Raw genomic sequence first — 15,223 nt, forward strand, 5'->3', positions numbered from 1 at the left:
GAACTAACCAAGATTTTGAAACAAAATTGCCATTAAGATACCATTAGTTTGGTAGAGCTCCTGTCAACAGCTTCAGCTAAAAAGGAGGTGTCTGTAGGCAGTGGGGTGTGGGCAGCTTTTGGAATGTAACCTGCAGGGTTCCATTCCCTCCACAGGATCGTCTGTGGCACTGGAGCTGTAATTTCCTTAGTTCGATGGTTCAACCAAGACAACTTCCAAAATGCAGACTGGGAAAGCTTCTCAGAAGTCCCTTTAAAAACTGCACTTATCTCCAGAATTTTCCAAATTCCGTAATTAAAGGATTTGACTAAATTTACACTTACTGTGCACTAAAATAGTGATTCCCTTTATTAAGAAATGCAGACTTTGAAATAGTTCTGTTCCTGTGCTGTGTCAGAATAGAACTGCCATGCTTAAGGGGGATTTTGGGGAAGCTTTTCTGGGGATACATTGTCACAAGGTAATTAGAATGAGTGCATGCAATTTATTTAAAGAAATAAAACACAGAGAGGAGAAAAAGCTGCTTTAGCTCTTGGGTGGAACAGAAGCATCGATTGTTAAAGAACCAAATTTCTGTTTAGTTTATTTACTGGCAAACAGGGCAAAAATTAGACAAAAATCTAGAATTTTGTCCCGTTCTCTTCCTTGCTGTGTAAAGGAACTGTTGCTGCTGGAGGGGTGGTGTTAACTTGTTCTGTGTGATTCCCTACAACAGTCAGTTTTTTTCCTAACAGCATCTGGTTCATTTTCCCTTGCTCATTGCAGATAAAAGCGCCCATGGATACATAGAAGCCCATCCTTCGGTGAGTGGGAAACTAACCTTTGATGCCCCTGGTGTTTCAGAATTATGGAGCAAGCCATGGGCTTTCCTTGGTTGTTTTTTTCATTCTGTTTAATTGCTTTGAAATAAGTGAAAGTCTTATTTTGCAGACAGAAGTTTGCTTGCCGGTTTTAGCCATGATGGAATATATAATTCACAACAGTATGCAGTACTGTCTAATGAGCCCATTTTAATTTAGTTTTAACAACTTAGAATCCCATTTCTATAGAATTTCGTGATTTCTCCTTAGTACAGCTGGATATATAGCTGAATATAAATCAGATTATAATTGATATGTAACTCACTGGAACCATTGAAAGAAAGTTTTAAATAACCATCCACTCTAATTAATGCTGAATTGCAAGAGCATTCCCAGAGATGTAGGAATGACATCCACATTAATAGTGACCAAATTTATTAGGGTTATTGTTAGTGCATGAAATAGCAAGTGACTGAATGGGGATTTGGCTTTTATTTTTAAGTGTTAAGCAACTTCATGTGAGGTTTGTGATTACACAGCAGACTGTGCATAATGAAATGAAAAATTAGCCTTGAATATTCACGCTTCAGATTTTCAGTCGATGCCACTTCCCTTATCTTTAATAAAACACACTTTTCAGAGGAAGTGTGGTGTTCACCAGAGCACAGTAAGCCTTGTATGGACACCTTGGCAGATGCTGTGGGGTTTTCTTCTAGCAGACAGAGGCAGTAGTGAGACAGTCAGCACGTCAGCTTTCCAAAGTTAGCATTAGAAACTCAGGCCTCCCTGTTTGCTGTGGGCTTCCCTTACTGGTATTTCTGCTGGACCAAAGGGATGACATTTTAAAGAGAGTGCCAATGAGATGTGAATATGTAGAATGGTGCCTTCAGTTTGCTTCAGTTCTCTTAAGTGGCCTCTTCTAGCCAGCTGGAAAGCAGTTGGTAAACACTTCACAAGGCACATTTTAATTTTTTTGTTTTACCAGCGAAATTTGGGATGACATTTTGCTGCTGTGAGCAGCAGCTGGGACTGGTGGAATTCAACTCACCTAACTTTAAGTACCTTTAAATTGTGTTGTGCTGTAAGTTAGAACTAAGGCCCATAGGAACACGTGCATGTCTAGATTGGATTCTGATCTCTGGAAGACTAAGGTTGTAGGTAACTATCAAAGCTCCAAAGTGGCAGAATGATGACTGTCACTCACACTACTGTCTGTCCACAGAGCACAAAAACAGCATCAGAACCTCCTCTGGCTCCCTCTGTGTCTGAAGAAGAGGATGAAGATGATGAAGAGGAAGAAGATGACAATGAACCTCCACCTGTTATCGCACCACGGCCTGAACATACAAAATCAGTAAGTGCCAGCTTTGGTTAGCACTGTGTTTGGTGCAGTGCAGAGCTGCAGGTTTCTGATCAGACAGCACTTGTCATTCGTGGCTGAAGACTGAGGGCTGGGGTCCTGCCATGACATAGTGCTTCATCCCAGCCACTGACACCTGGAAAATCAGTTTCCAGCTTTTGTGTTTAGGTGTCAGTCTCCTGGAATTCTGACAGGGGCTGTGACTTTCTCTTCATAATGCTGTGGGTGTAGAAGTGAGCCACTTTGTCCACAGTACCTGTGCAGGTTCCCTATCAGCAGAGAGAGTGGTCTAAAGACACAGTTCATATACCTGGCAGGATATGTAGGACATACTGTCCCTTGAGGTAGTACTTGCTCCTCTCCATGGACTTTTTCAGAAAATCCATGAAAATTGAATGTGAAACTGGCCATGAACTTGTGACCCTTCATTTTTTACCCATTAAGTATGAGAAGCGGGCAGCAAAACCGAACAGTTTTAGAGCCCTGGGTGTCGCTGACACCATCTTCCTAAGGGTTTACATTTGAAATATGGTCTTGGGGAGATCTCTGCCATCTTCCTGACACGAGATAATTTCTTCTCACAGATCTACACACGCTCTGTCATTGAACCTGCCGCTGCACCAGCACCAGCTAAAGAAGCCACCACTCCCCAGCCTGAAAACTCAAACACAAACACTCTGTACAGAAACACGGACCGGCAGCGGAAAAAATCCAAGATGACAGATGAGGAGATCCTAGAGAAACTGAGTATGTATTGTGTATTTTATGTCTGCTAGAGCAGTGTATTTTGTGCATATCTCAGCATTAGCTGTACCAAATGTTCCTCTTCAGTTCAGTGTCACAGAGTCTCTTAAAGCTCCCTGCAGAAACTGTTGTTGAGCTTTGAGGAAGGGTGTTCCTCCTGCTTCTGAGGGCAGCTCAGACTGGATTGGGTTTGTCTGAGCTGCTTCCTGCTCTAAAGGCAAAAGCAGAGGTTGTTTCTGGTTGAGCAGAAGGCTGGGACCTAGTGTGTGACCTAGTGAACTCCTGTGTGCTAATGGCCAATTGAACAGAATATTTGGGTTCCTTAATTCTCTTTAGACTCCTGACTTCTCACAAGTCATCAGAGCCAAAATACTTTGCAGAAATCTATTGGGTTTTGGGTTTTTGTTCATGGGGGGGGGGGGTTGGTGTGGGTTTTTTAACAGTAGACAACTGCAGCATTAAGCTTATTCCTTCAGCCTCAAGTAACTCTCCTGCCCCAGCTATTCTCTTGCTGTCCTTCTTATGACTGTTATTACTGCTCCTACTTCTATAGTTTGTTTTTATAAGAATTCTACAATTTTGTCAGTGAGATGTCCTGATTTTTGTCAGAAAATCAGTTGACACCATGGATAGAGAGGAAAAAGATGTTTCAATGTGCCCGAAAATTAAAAAAAAATGCTTGTATAATAGCTTTATAATATTTTTATTAATAGCTGCCAGTGCTGTGTTCTCGGTTGGATTCAGAACAGACCCAGTTTACTCTGTGTTTACCATTAACTGTTAGTACAAAAAGCATTTTGATTTACACCTCCTTGTGTCTGATCACAAAGCCAGTAATGCTGTGTCTTCAAAGGGAGCAACTGCTCATAAGGGGCTGCAGTCTGGCTGTGGCTTCTTCAGAGTGGTTGTCAAGGCTCCACCTTTTTGTCATACCTGCCTTGCCACTGATGGTTGGTGTGACTGAGGAGGCTGAGACCTTCCTTAGCTGTGAGATTTCAGCTGCTTGCATAGTGTTCTGCACCCTTACCAGGATGACGTGAATCTCAGTGCCATTAGGGAGTATCCAAGGGATAAGTTAGAGAGCTTTAGCTGAAGGCAGAATGAAATAAATTCCAGAGCAGATAGTTACCTGCAGGTATGTCAGCTTACAGAGAGAGGAATCGTGCTTCTTCAACTGATGCTAAATGCTTGAGGCAGGCTGAGATCTGCAGGTACCCTGCATTATGGACATAAGTGTGTGTATCATTTATTCAAGCTTCTGTATAGGCTGAGTTAGGACTGAGCCCTTGAGTTGTTGGGGGTTATATCTTTGAAGTGTTACATGCTTTCATGCTTTTTCTTTCTTAACAATTTGATACCAAGTGAGCGAGGTCTGAAGGTCTGCCTTGGGCAAATTGTGATGTGGACAATGAAAATCTTTTTGTGCCTTCATGAAGCTATCTGAAAATGTGGAGGATGCTTTTTTGTTAGAGTCCTGGACTAATTATATTTAGGGAGTGTGGTGCTTGTTCTGTTTTGTTTTATCTCATATGACCACTCCACCTTGCCTACTTTCCCCACAACTGTTTTTATGCTACTTTTAGGAAGATGCCCCATGCCCTCTTTTATCTGAAATTGCTTTCATAATTCTTTTCTTCTTGAAATACCTTTAGTTCTTTTAGAGCTTTCAGAGTTTTATTAGTGAGTAAAGCCTGTACTACTGAGATAAGATCAAACAAAATTCTGTCTGTAATGAAATCATGACTATGTTCTACTGATAACTGTAAAACAGAACTGGCCCAATTCTGCTTTCTTAACCACTTAATTTAGGACTTGATAAAGGGAAGTGCTTAAAGACATCAAAATAGCTGATATGTCTATCTTTTGTCCACAGTAGTGAGTGCTGGTCTGAGCAGGAGCTGCATACCTGTCACTTTGTTGATATTAATGCTGCAAAATTTGATGTGCATTGGCCTAAGCACAGGGAGTCAGCCACAAACAACTAACTTAGTAAAGGAGCTACTCAAGTCTTGAGGAAAAACTCTGAAAATCTGAACTGCAAAATCAGTGGTGAATTTGCAAAAAATGATTTTTCAAAATCTTTCTTCTTCAGTCTTCTTTATTCTTTTCTGATGTTAATGAACTTGCATGAACTTCTGATATCTGTTCTAACAGGTACACAGTTCCATTAACTTGCTGAAAATAGCACCTAACCATACAGACAGCACAGTGTTGTTCCTGTTGTCCAGCCCAGGCTGAGCACAGCATTCCCAGCAGTGTTTGGTTTACTGCTGCAGAGCCTCGTGGGGTTGTGAGCCACAGGGTATGAGACAGTCTGGCTCCATCACCCATGGTGGAGCTGGTGCCACTGAAAGCTACAATTAAATCTTGCTCTGTTTGATGCCTTCTTGCCCACTCAGAGATGTAGGGAGTCTGAACGGGAAGGAAAGAAAGCAATAATTAGGATGTTGTGTTTGTATCTCATGAAAGAGCCAAAATCTGATAGACTCAAACAAATCTGAAGGCTTAATTAAAGAAACAATATTGTTTTTTCTGGTCCAGTAATTTCCTAGCTAAAATGCAGACAATGAAGCCTAAGGTGATGGCTCAATGCAAATGATTACTAAAGATTTACCTTGGAATTTACATGGAAATAGTTTAAGATGAGTTCAGAAGGAAAGACTTCCAGTGATCCACAGCATATATTTTTTTATTGATCTGGCAGTATCCCTGTATGACAAATAGAAACATACACTTATTTGTTTACCTGTGCTTCCAAAACAAAACTAGGTGATGCACCATTCACTCTAAGTAGTAACAAACACCTCTTCCCCCTGTCAAGGCCATTTTTCTGGAGCAGAGGCTTTAGCATCCAAATGGGCATGTGACCGGATGCCTAGCCAGGAATCCTGCCTGCCAGCACGGCAAGAAGACAGGGCATCAACACCATCTGGTGCACTCCCTGCTAAAATAATTTTGCAGCCCTTGGCAAGAGTGCTAATGGGAGCTGCAGGAGAGGAGGTTTCCTTTGCCCCACAGTACTCGCTCCCCTCTCCCAGCGCTCCAGGAACACCAGGCAGTGCCCATTGTGGATGGCAGTGGGAGCCTGCCCACTGGCCTGGGATTCCAACACAGTCTCAAGTATCCTGAAGTGGTCCTGCCCTGCTGTGCCAGCCTGCAAGGGTCAGAGGAACTGGATCATCTGGAACCCAAGCTGAGGGTGTAGTGCTTTCAGAACCTGGTTAACTTTTCATAGTTTCATCTCGTTGAAACACATACCATAAAACAAAAGGTCATTCTACTTCTCTAGAGCGGGTTTTCACTACAGAATAACTCTTCAGTAGAGAAGAACGTGACCAGAGGACTCTGGGCTGTCTTCTGCATCACATCACCTGGACTTGTGAAAGGATCAGCATCTCGTTTGGGCAGCTGTCCACATCACCAGCGCTCAAGGGGCATTGCTGTCTTTTGTTACCCATTCCAATTGTGCTGGTTTGTGAAGACCAGTGTGTGGGCAGTGTTGAGAGGGGGAGTCCAGTGCTCATGACTGATCTGTGTCAGGCTGAAGACAAACAGTGTGGTTCCTCAAGCAGCACAAGCAAGGTTGTCTTCAGAACTTAGCCTGGTAATCAGTCATGGAAGTCCTAGATCTAAAATGCCATCATTCTTGATGATAACAAGATGCTGTTCTTTAAAAAGATAAAGGCATTCTTTTGGTAAACTCCTGATAGGTTGAGAAGATCCCCTCCTCTCCTGGAAACACTTTTCCAATATTCTTCCTGCTCTGGAAATGGCGCCTTTTCATAAAAAAATATTCCAGAACCCAAGGTGCATTTAATCTTCGGAAATATTAAACCTTTTGTTGCATCAGAGTGTTTATTCCCAAGAAAATAAGGGCACTGTTGTTCCAGCTCTCCTTAATGTTTGTAGAGGAGAAACTCTTGCACTGGTACCTGTTCTTTTCTGATCTCTGTCTGCTCTGAATGTTTCTCCATGTGCTTCGTTTCCTGTCGAGGTGCCCCTTTAGAGGACTGTAGGAAATCAGTCTTTGCAGAGGCCATCTGTGCTATGGAGCTGCCTCTGGTGTTGCTATTGTTGTTGTTGTTACCCAGCTGACTACAAAGGGCTCAGCAATGGGGCTGCATTTCGGATCTGGTGGAAGGCGGGATCTCTGTTTTGAAGTCAACATCTTGCATTTTTCTTTCAGGGAGCATTGTGAGCGTGGGAGATCCTAAGAAGAAATATACTCGATTTGAAAAAATTGGCCAAGGGTAAGTCCAATCCCAGTTACTTATGCAGAACCACAAGCCACGTGTTTTGCTGGTGTAATATCAAGCATGAAGTCAGGCAAGCTCCAAGCATGTTCAGACACTGGGTTTAGATCCTTCTGTCTCTCAGTACTGGTCAGAACTTGCAACTGTGGTCAGAAAGCATCATCAAAGTCAACTTGATGCTGGCAGTATCCTGTCTGTGGCAAGGAGCAGGACCTGGAAGATTCTCCTATCTGTCAAGTGTGTGGCACTTGTTTGCTTATTTTCTTAGGAGAAATAATTTTTGTGTGTCTCAAAATAATACGACCACACTCAGCAAAGGAGAAAAAACTTTTCTTACCTAAAAGAGCAACTCAGATAACAGTTCTCAATAACATTTCTTTCAGACACTTTGGTTAAAACAATATTCAGTGGTCAGGCTTATAACCACATAGTTTAGAAACTGAAAGAGGAGATTAAATGAAAAGCTCTCTTTTCTAGCAGAGGTAGTAAAAAGCAAAAGTTCAGTAACAGACACAGTGTCGATGCACTTGAGAGAAATATGCATCATCTGTGTGATGGCAGGTCCTTTATGGATCCTGCAGGTTTTAGGTATTTACTGAAAGTAATCACCCAAGCTATTCCCTTTTGAAACTCAGCTTTGCTTACTGTAAATCAGATTGATTTGAAATACTTCCTATGTGAGGAGGCGAGAACAAAAGAGCTTGCCTCAAAATTAGGTATCTGACTTGCATTTTAAATATGGACTGCCTGCCCCGTCACAGTTTCCTTGGCAGTGTTGTAGTTCCAGGAGGGCTGGCACCATCTGTGTCACACCAGGATCACGCCGCTGTCAGTGTAGGACAGAAGCTGTTTACTGGCATCAGGAGATATTTTTCTGCCTTAACTATTTGTGAGGTTTGAGCTCAGGGTAGCCTGTTGCTGACCTAGAATGGATACACACTGCAGAAAGGCAGACACACGCTCATGCTCTTTCTCTGGCAAGTTTTATCTTGGATCTCTCTGGTTTGGTAAGGCCCTTGTGGGAAGGTGTTTCTGCTCCATCCATTGTATAAAAACCCCTTCTCAAATTCCAGCTTGCTTTCTGCTTGAAGCTTTGGTTCTTCCTGTCATTTGTAAAATGTCAGTGGACACTTAGGGCTGTTCCCATCTCTCAAAAGAGAAGTGTCAGCTGAAGAAGTGAGAGCAGAATAAACATGTGTGTGAAGCAGATGACTGCTGTCACCGTGAGAATGTGAGCGTCACCCTCACGGTCTTTTATTTTGATAGTCCTAGGAGTGAGCCTTGGAGTACCTTGACAGCTGGTGGAAAGACAAGTGGCCAATAGCTGGCCTAAAAGGGTATCTAAATTGATTTCCTCCAGCTTTAGTACAGCCTGAAGACTGCATGCCCTCCTTAGAGAGGAGTGAGTGTGCTGCCATAACCAACTCGTGCCTGTAATACCACAGGTCAATTTACAGTGATAGGGAAAGATCCTGAAGCAAAAAATCATCAGGAGAGTAATCAAACAGGATGCTCAGGAGCACCCAAAGTGCTGCACAGCTGAAGTTGGCATGTCTGTCTGCAGCAGGGCTGGGCTGTGAGGCACTGCCTCAGAAGGTGCTGATGTGCACAGTTAATGTAGGTGCCAGTTCCGGAGCTGCCCACCTCTGCCATGATGGAAGGAAAGCTGTGGTTTAGCTTAGAAGGAAGCCCTTTAGAAAAAAAGGGTTTACAAGCCCCCAGTTGCTTTGAAACCCAAAGGGGTTTCTTCTGACTGGGGCCTTTCCAGTCCTTACAGGGGAAGAACATCTTTGAATGAGAGGCAGATGGCAAACCACACTGTCTAGGCTGCAGGTGAGCATGCCATTTATTACCGGCGGCTCTGCAACACCTGTGCAGAGCTTCTGCAACAGAAGCAAAACATGAACACCATGAAGGGTCCTTCACGTGTCTGGTGCACCTAACAGAAGCAGCTGCTGATGGTTCTTCACACACAGAGAAGCTGTCTAAGGATCCTTTGTTCTGAGTCCCTCTCCATCTGTGTGTGAAACAATAGATTCCTTAACCTGCTCTAGCCGTGACCTCTCAGGATGGCTGGAGAACTGTTTCCTTGCATGCTGGAGAAAGCTGTCTTTAGATCCTTTCCTCAGATGGCTGTCATGTGTTCAGGGTTCTCAGAATGAGACTGTGGTATTACCCGAGTTTGCCAGATGGATTCAAATAAGAGGTGTGAGAAGGCCCAACTGGACTGTATTTTACATTCCATGGAAAAAACACACACACAGAGACACAAAGGAAAAAAGAAAAAAAAAAGCACCCTAAATACAACAAGGCAAAGTGGAAAATATTTAAATCTATTACATTCCAGTTTTTGTAGACACCCTCCCCCTTAGGCTTTGAATTAAAATGGTTTGGTGTGTACCCTGGAGATTTGCACAAGCCCTTTTCCTTCATGTGGGGCCTCAGTTTTCTCTTGGACACCCTGGATGGCTGAGAGTTGGTGGGCTGTTGTGCTGTTGACTGAAGAGTCAATGAACCCAGGTATTTTATAAACACTCCAGGCAGCAGAGATCTCCTCTCCGGGCTGGCTTTCACTCCCAGGGACTAAACCTTTTCTCAGTTCTTTGCTGCTGTTTTGTTTCTAGGGCTTCAGGAACTGTTTATACGGCCATTGACATCGCCACAGGACAAGAGGTAAGTGTCAAAAATCCCAGCAGATTTTGCAGCTGTTGAGTACTCTTCCCTCTGGTCTGAGCTGTGGGTGGAGCTTTGGGTGGCCAGTACATCTTTCCTGCAAAAGCTGTTCCTCTGAAGCATGTGCTGGTGTCAGCTGGCAAAATCCATCATCTGCTGTCTTCAGCTTTTCAGTGGAAGCTCTTTAAGGGCAATGTGGTTCTGTGCCTCAGTAACTGAACACTTACTATGGCCATACACTTTCCAGCAACACTGGAACTGAGGTGTTGAGAAATGCCTGAAAATGTGCCTGCAAATTCCTGGGATCAGTAAGGGCCTTGGTGCTCTCTGTGCTTGGCTGGATGCTTCACCCATAGTTTTTAAGGCCAGTTGTAAGAGATTTACTTTTTACTTACTCTGTCTTCAGAACAGGTCGGTGCTCTCCATGCTATTGTCCCACCCTGGTACCATGTTACATAACCCCTGAATGTTTTTTTTTTTTAATGGAGAGAGATCTGTTAAGAAATCCCAGCAAGCTTTTGTTCTGATAAAAAGTAGATAAGTTTTACTGCCAGTGTAAATGTATTGGTTTAGAAGTTGCTGTGTCTCTGTTCCCCAGTGTGCATGAAGTTGTGCTTTTACAGAGAATGCTGGTTCAGATGTACAACTTAGCTCTATATCTACAGCATAAAATCTGCCTGTGTGTGTGGCCACAGATAGGTTAACAATACAACTTGTAATGTTGAAAGATCTGTCATAATGAGACAGGTCACATGAAAGTGGTCACAGATTCCCCTCTTGCTGTGAGGAATAAATAGCTGTGATACATCACTTAATTTCAGAAAGACTTTGTCCATATTAACTACAAGAAAGAAGGAGGGCAGTGGTATCTTTCAGAGAAGGACACGCTGGCTCAGTCTTAATTACTAAAGCTCTTGCATCAACAAGCTGATGGTGACTGCCATCATTTGGGCCCAATTTATCTTAATCCCACGTTTGGACAGTAATACTGATTACCATTTCTTCTGTGTTTGATCTTCAAAGTATAATTAAGGAGAGGTCATGTTTTTGGCACAATTTTGTGGTTTAGTCATACTGCAGCTGGTAAGAATAGAGTGGTGTTTTGCTCTGGTGTCAATGACAGCTCATTATGGTCATCCTGTTAGTAATAAGCAGTCGAGGTAGTGTCTTGGAGAATCCCACTGCTCTTTGGGGCTCCAGCTTCAGATTCCTGAGTTCTCATTTCTGGCTGTCAGCAAAGACTCAGATGTGAATCTTACTGGTAGTTTCTTATCCACCCGCAGTGCTGTACTTGCTAACTGTGCCTAGACTGGGGGTTCCAAGTGGTCTAAAAGCCCTAAGCCCTCCTTTTAACCCTGGGTGTATCCATAAAATACCAAAGCATGGATTATTTCTTTTTAAACCTTGACAGTAACTGCAAGTGTAAAGTGTGTTAACAAATGTTCCTTACAAGAGCAAAATCAAAATTCAAGAAGTTGGGAATTGCTAGGATTGTATTTTTGTTGTGGAACCTTAATGATCTTTTTAGGATAGCATTTTATCCATAATGTATGTCTGTGCTTGCTTTGTTAAGCAACCAAGAATAGCAGCAGTTGCTGATACAATCAAAAATCATATAATTACTCACTCCATTTTCATTCTGATCTTGTGCAACAGACTACTCAGGTTAATGGTTTTCAATGTAATTTTAGGTGGCCATAAAGCAAATGAATCTCCAACAGCAGCCCAAAAAGGAACTAATTATCAATGAAATCCTGGTCATGAGGGAAAATAAGAATCCCAATATTGTTAACTACTTAGACAGGTAAGTAGTTCTGGTATTATCACATGAATGTTTGTTTACACACTGCAAGCTGAAGATCAAAAAACTCTTTTGGTCACCAGCAGAACATGGAGCTCTTTATTATTTCTCTGCACATCTCCAGTGGATGGCAGGAGTTTGCATTTGCTCTGCATTAATCTTCTCTGGCATATGTAGTTTGAAGCCTTGTTTTCAAAAACCTGCACCAGCCATATCTTACTAAAACGACAGCCTGTCAGTTCCCTACCTCCATGTTGTTCTGGGGTTTGTTTTTTTCTATGTCTTATGTTGAAATTATTTCCTTTGGGCTTTTCCCAACAATTTTCCATTGCTGTGGATGCCAGGAAGACTACATTCTTGTTTCCAGAAACACCTAATTTGGCAGGTTTTAAATTTTCTTTCCTGTTTCTGGATGTATTTTTTTTTGCAAGTTTCCAAACACTTGATCAACTTCTGTCCTCAGTGGTGTACACCTTCCTCTCATGGATGAGTCTGAAAGTTGTATTGCCTTGTTCCCAGAGTTAATGGTGGAATTTATGAGTTAAGATGGTGAACTGGCTGGTGGCATGTGCTGATTCCAGATTTATTTTCACCATTACTAAACTGCATTTTTCACTTGCTTGTCATCTAAGACATCTTCTTTTTCATGGATGTGCCTTTCCCATTTAGACTGCACAGATTCCAAGTACTGTAGAACCTAGAAGGAATGTCCTTTATTCATTTTATTCTGTCTTCACTTAAAAGTGACCTGGAAACAAAAATCAGCTGTAGAGCTATGATTATTTGGTAAGTTAGCTATGCACATTCATCTCCACACCGCTGTTTTCTCCTTTCAGCTACCTTGTGGGTGATGAGCTGTGGGTAGTGATGGAGTACTTGGCTGGAGGCTCTCTGACCGACGTTGTCACCGAGACGTGTATGGATGAAGGACAGATAGCTGCTGTCTGTCGGGAGGTGAGGGGTTCCCCTTGTGCTTTGGTTTGCACAGACAGGGTGCTGCTCCTGTTTCTGTGTTGCTGTTATTATACAGAGAAGAAAGGGCACGTCCACTGCAGCAGCATCATTCTGTCTATTTGTCTGTAGCAACAATTGACATGTCTCTTCCAAAAGCTGATCTGCCTTCACTCAGAAAGATAGGATTCTTAAGAGTGTTGAAGCAGCAAGCTCTTCCTCTTGACAGCACCGTGTTCTGCCATTACTCACCATTGCCCTGGAAAGGAAATCTCATAGAGCCATGTCCTTTTTTTGTGTGATGAAATCACATTGTGAATTTTTACCCTCACATTTCTTTTTTTCTCCACCAGTGCCTGCAAGCCCTGGATTTCCTTCATTCCAACCAAGTGATTCACAGGGACATCAAAAGTGACAATATTCTTCTTGGGATGGATGGATCTGTCAAATTGAGTAGGTGTTCTTGGTCAAGTGCAGTGTTCCTGGGATGTGGTGTGGGGCTGCTTTTGAGTGACTGGCAATACCCCAAAAGTGGTGTCTGCGGGCGTGCACAGAGCCCTGCTGCGAACTAAGGGCACAGCTGCAATGTGCAGAGAGGTCTAGAGAGGAACAAGGTGTCAGGAGTGGCTTTGGTTTGTGTGTGTCCCTTCCAGAGCAGAGGGAGTTACAATCTAAAGCTTCAAGTGAATGAATAAAAGCCACTGTATGAAATTTGAGGGTTTCTTTAAATGACCAGTTCTGTATTTCCCTGGCCACAGCCCTGAGGAAACGCCGCTTTTCCACTTGATTCAGCACTGCATTCTCAGACTTAAAATGGGGAATTCTTTTGCTTGGTTTCATGATTCAAACTGGCTTCAACAGTATTTGTTTTTCTCCTCAGCTGATTTTGGCTTCTGTGCTCAGATCACCCCCGAGCAGAGTAAACGGAGCACAATGGTGGGGACTCCTTACTGGATGGCACCAGAAGTTGTAACAAGAAAAGCATACGGCCCCAAGGTGGACATCTGGTCACTTGGGATCATGGCAATAGAAATGGTGGAAGGAGAACCTCCCTACCTTAATGAAAATCCTCTCAGGGTAAGGTGAAATACTATCAGATATCACTGTCTTTCTAATCTGTGCCATATTTTGTCTTCCATGAGATAAAATCCCATTCACATCAGCTTGAATTAGTTCTGTGAAGGCCTACTTCTAAAAATGTTCCTGGAGCACATCAGCATCTGCTGCAGCTTTGATTGCATCACTGGGAGAACCTTAGAAGAGAAGTGACATGTGCCAGTGCAGAAACTTGCCATTTTGGCCTTCAGCAGTGCTTGAAATTTGTCATGCACTTTTTGAGCTTTCTTTGAGCTGTATTTCTGAATGACAAGAATTTTTCAGTGGCAAGTTTCTCCAGTTGAAGAACTGTTATGAAAAGCACTGCAGCTGTACCTGCAGGCACGGAACTCTTTGGAGGCAGTCTCAGCTGCCTCCAAACAGGAGAGCTTATAAGCAAGACTGGTTTTTACAGCAAAGATTTTTAGCTGATGGCACACAGTAGTTGTTGGATTTCTTGAAATACGTAATGAACGTATTTCTTTCATAGCCCAACCACTTTCTCCATGTCATCGAGCCTGAGCTTTCAATAATCCAGCTGCCCAAAACCCCTGTTTCTTGCCTGGCAGTTTCTGAGATGGGAACATCATTAATGCATTTACTTGAGTATCAGAATTAGCAGAGGGTTACCATAGGGATGGAATTACTCCTTTTTCTGATGAGACCATTAAAAGTTTTTCTTCTACTGCATAAGTGGAGCTGATCTGGACTGTAGAGACTGCTGAAAGACATAGTTGCAGGTGGCTCCTGTCTACCCAATTATGCCTTTTCATCATAATATATTTGTGCATGCAACTTAATGTTTCTGTGTTGAACGTGAGGCTCCAAATGTTTCTGCTTCTTTATGCAACAGTAAGATGATGGATTTGGTTTTTTTTTCATCCGGTAACCATTTTTTATCAAGAACAGAGAAGAAAACTTGATTACTTTTGTTTTATGGAAGCTGTACTTTAGAGACCAGTGAGCACTGCAGAGATGTATTTGATGTAATAATCTTTTGAAATAATATATTTAGACCACACTGACTCTTTAAAAACAGTTTGTAAAGCTGGTGTCAATACTTGGAGAAGCAAAATATGTGTTTGCTGATGTAGTTCCTACTAACTAGGTCAGCCAATGAAATCAGCTGTCAAGGCAAGATCATTTTGGTGTTGGAATAGCTGTGACTGCATCAGGATTTTTCTTTTCGTTGGTATAGAAAAATCATCTCCAGCCCTCTGCCAGGGAAGAAACTGCCACTGGAGACTGCAGCTTAAAAATTTGTGTCTTTGTGAGCAGTTCTGGGTATGAATGAAAGAGTGTCCTGTTTTTGTTCCAGGCGCTGTATCTGATAGCCACAAACGGGACACCGGAGCTACAGAACCCTGAGCGACTCTCTGCTGTGTTTCGAGACTTTCTCAACTGCTGCCTGGAGATGGATGTGGACAGGCGAGGGTCTGCCAAGGAGCTTCTGCAGGTAAGATGGGAAGTGACTGCAGGTGAAACAGCTGCCTGAGGTATCGATTTTCTTGTCAGATAAACTCAAAGGCATCGGGTGCTCCCAATG

General features: G+C 42.8%; 1 protein-coding gene across 7 annotated transcripts in view; it reads left to right on the forward strand.

The window, feature by feature from the left end:
* Positions 1 to 15,223, forward strand: part of PAK3 (p21 (RAC1) activated kinase 3) — a 127,975-nt gene that overhangs the window by 102,944 nt on the left and 9,808 nt on the right. For 6 of the 7 annotated variants that reach the window (XR_004359683.1, XM_032702438.1, XM_032702434.1 and 3 more), the window contains 10 exons: positions 766 to 803; positions 2,023 to 2,154; positions 2,745 to 2,907; positions 7,091 to 7,154; positions 9,782 to 9,830; positions 11,522 to 11,634; positions 12,468 to 12,585; positions 12,936 to 13,035; positions 13,463 to 13,659; positions 14,996 to 15,133. Coding sequence is in view for 6 of the 7 variants with exons in the window: in XM_032702438.1 (XP_032558329.1) it covers positions 766 to 803; positions 2,023 to 2,154; positions 2,745 to 2,907; positions 7,091 to 7,154; positions 9,782 to 9,830; positions 11,522 to 11,634; positions 12,468 to 12,585; positions 12,936 to 13,035; positions 13,463 to 13,659; positions 14,996 to 15,133 (1,112 nt within the window). In the remaining variant the exon portion in view is untranslated. Of the gene's footprint in view, positions 1 to 765; positions 804 to 2,022; positions 2,155 to 2,744; positions 2,908 to 7,090; positions 7,155 to 9,781; positions 9,831 to 11,521; positions 11,635 to 12,467; positions 12,586 to 12,935; positions 13,036 to 13,462; positions 13,669 to 14,995; positions 15,134 to 15,223 lie in introns of those variants that run through there. The other variant, XM_032702439.1, reaches the window with a different exon arrangement.

This window comes from Chiroxiphia lanceolata, chromosome 14 (assembly GCF_009829145.1).
Source record: "Chiroxiphia lanceolata isolate bChiLan1 chromosome 14, bChiLan1.pri, whole genome shotgun sequence".
NCBI lineage: Eukaryota > Metazoa > Chordata > Aves > Passeriformes > Pipridae > Chiroxiphia > Chiroxiphia lanceolata.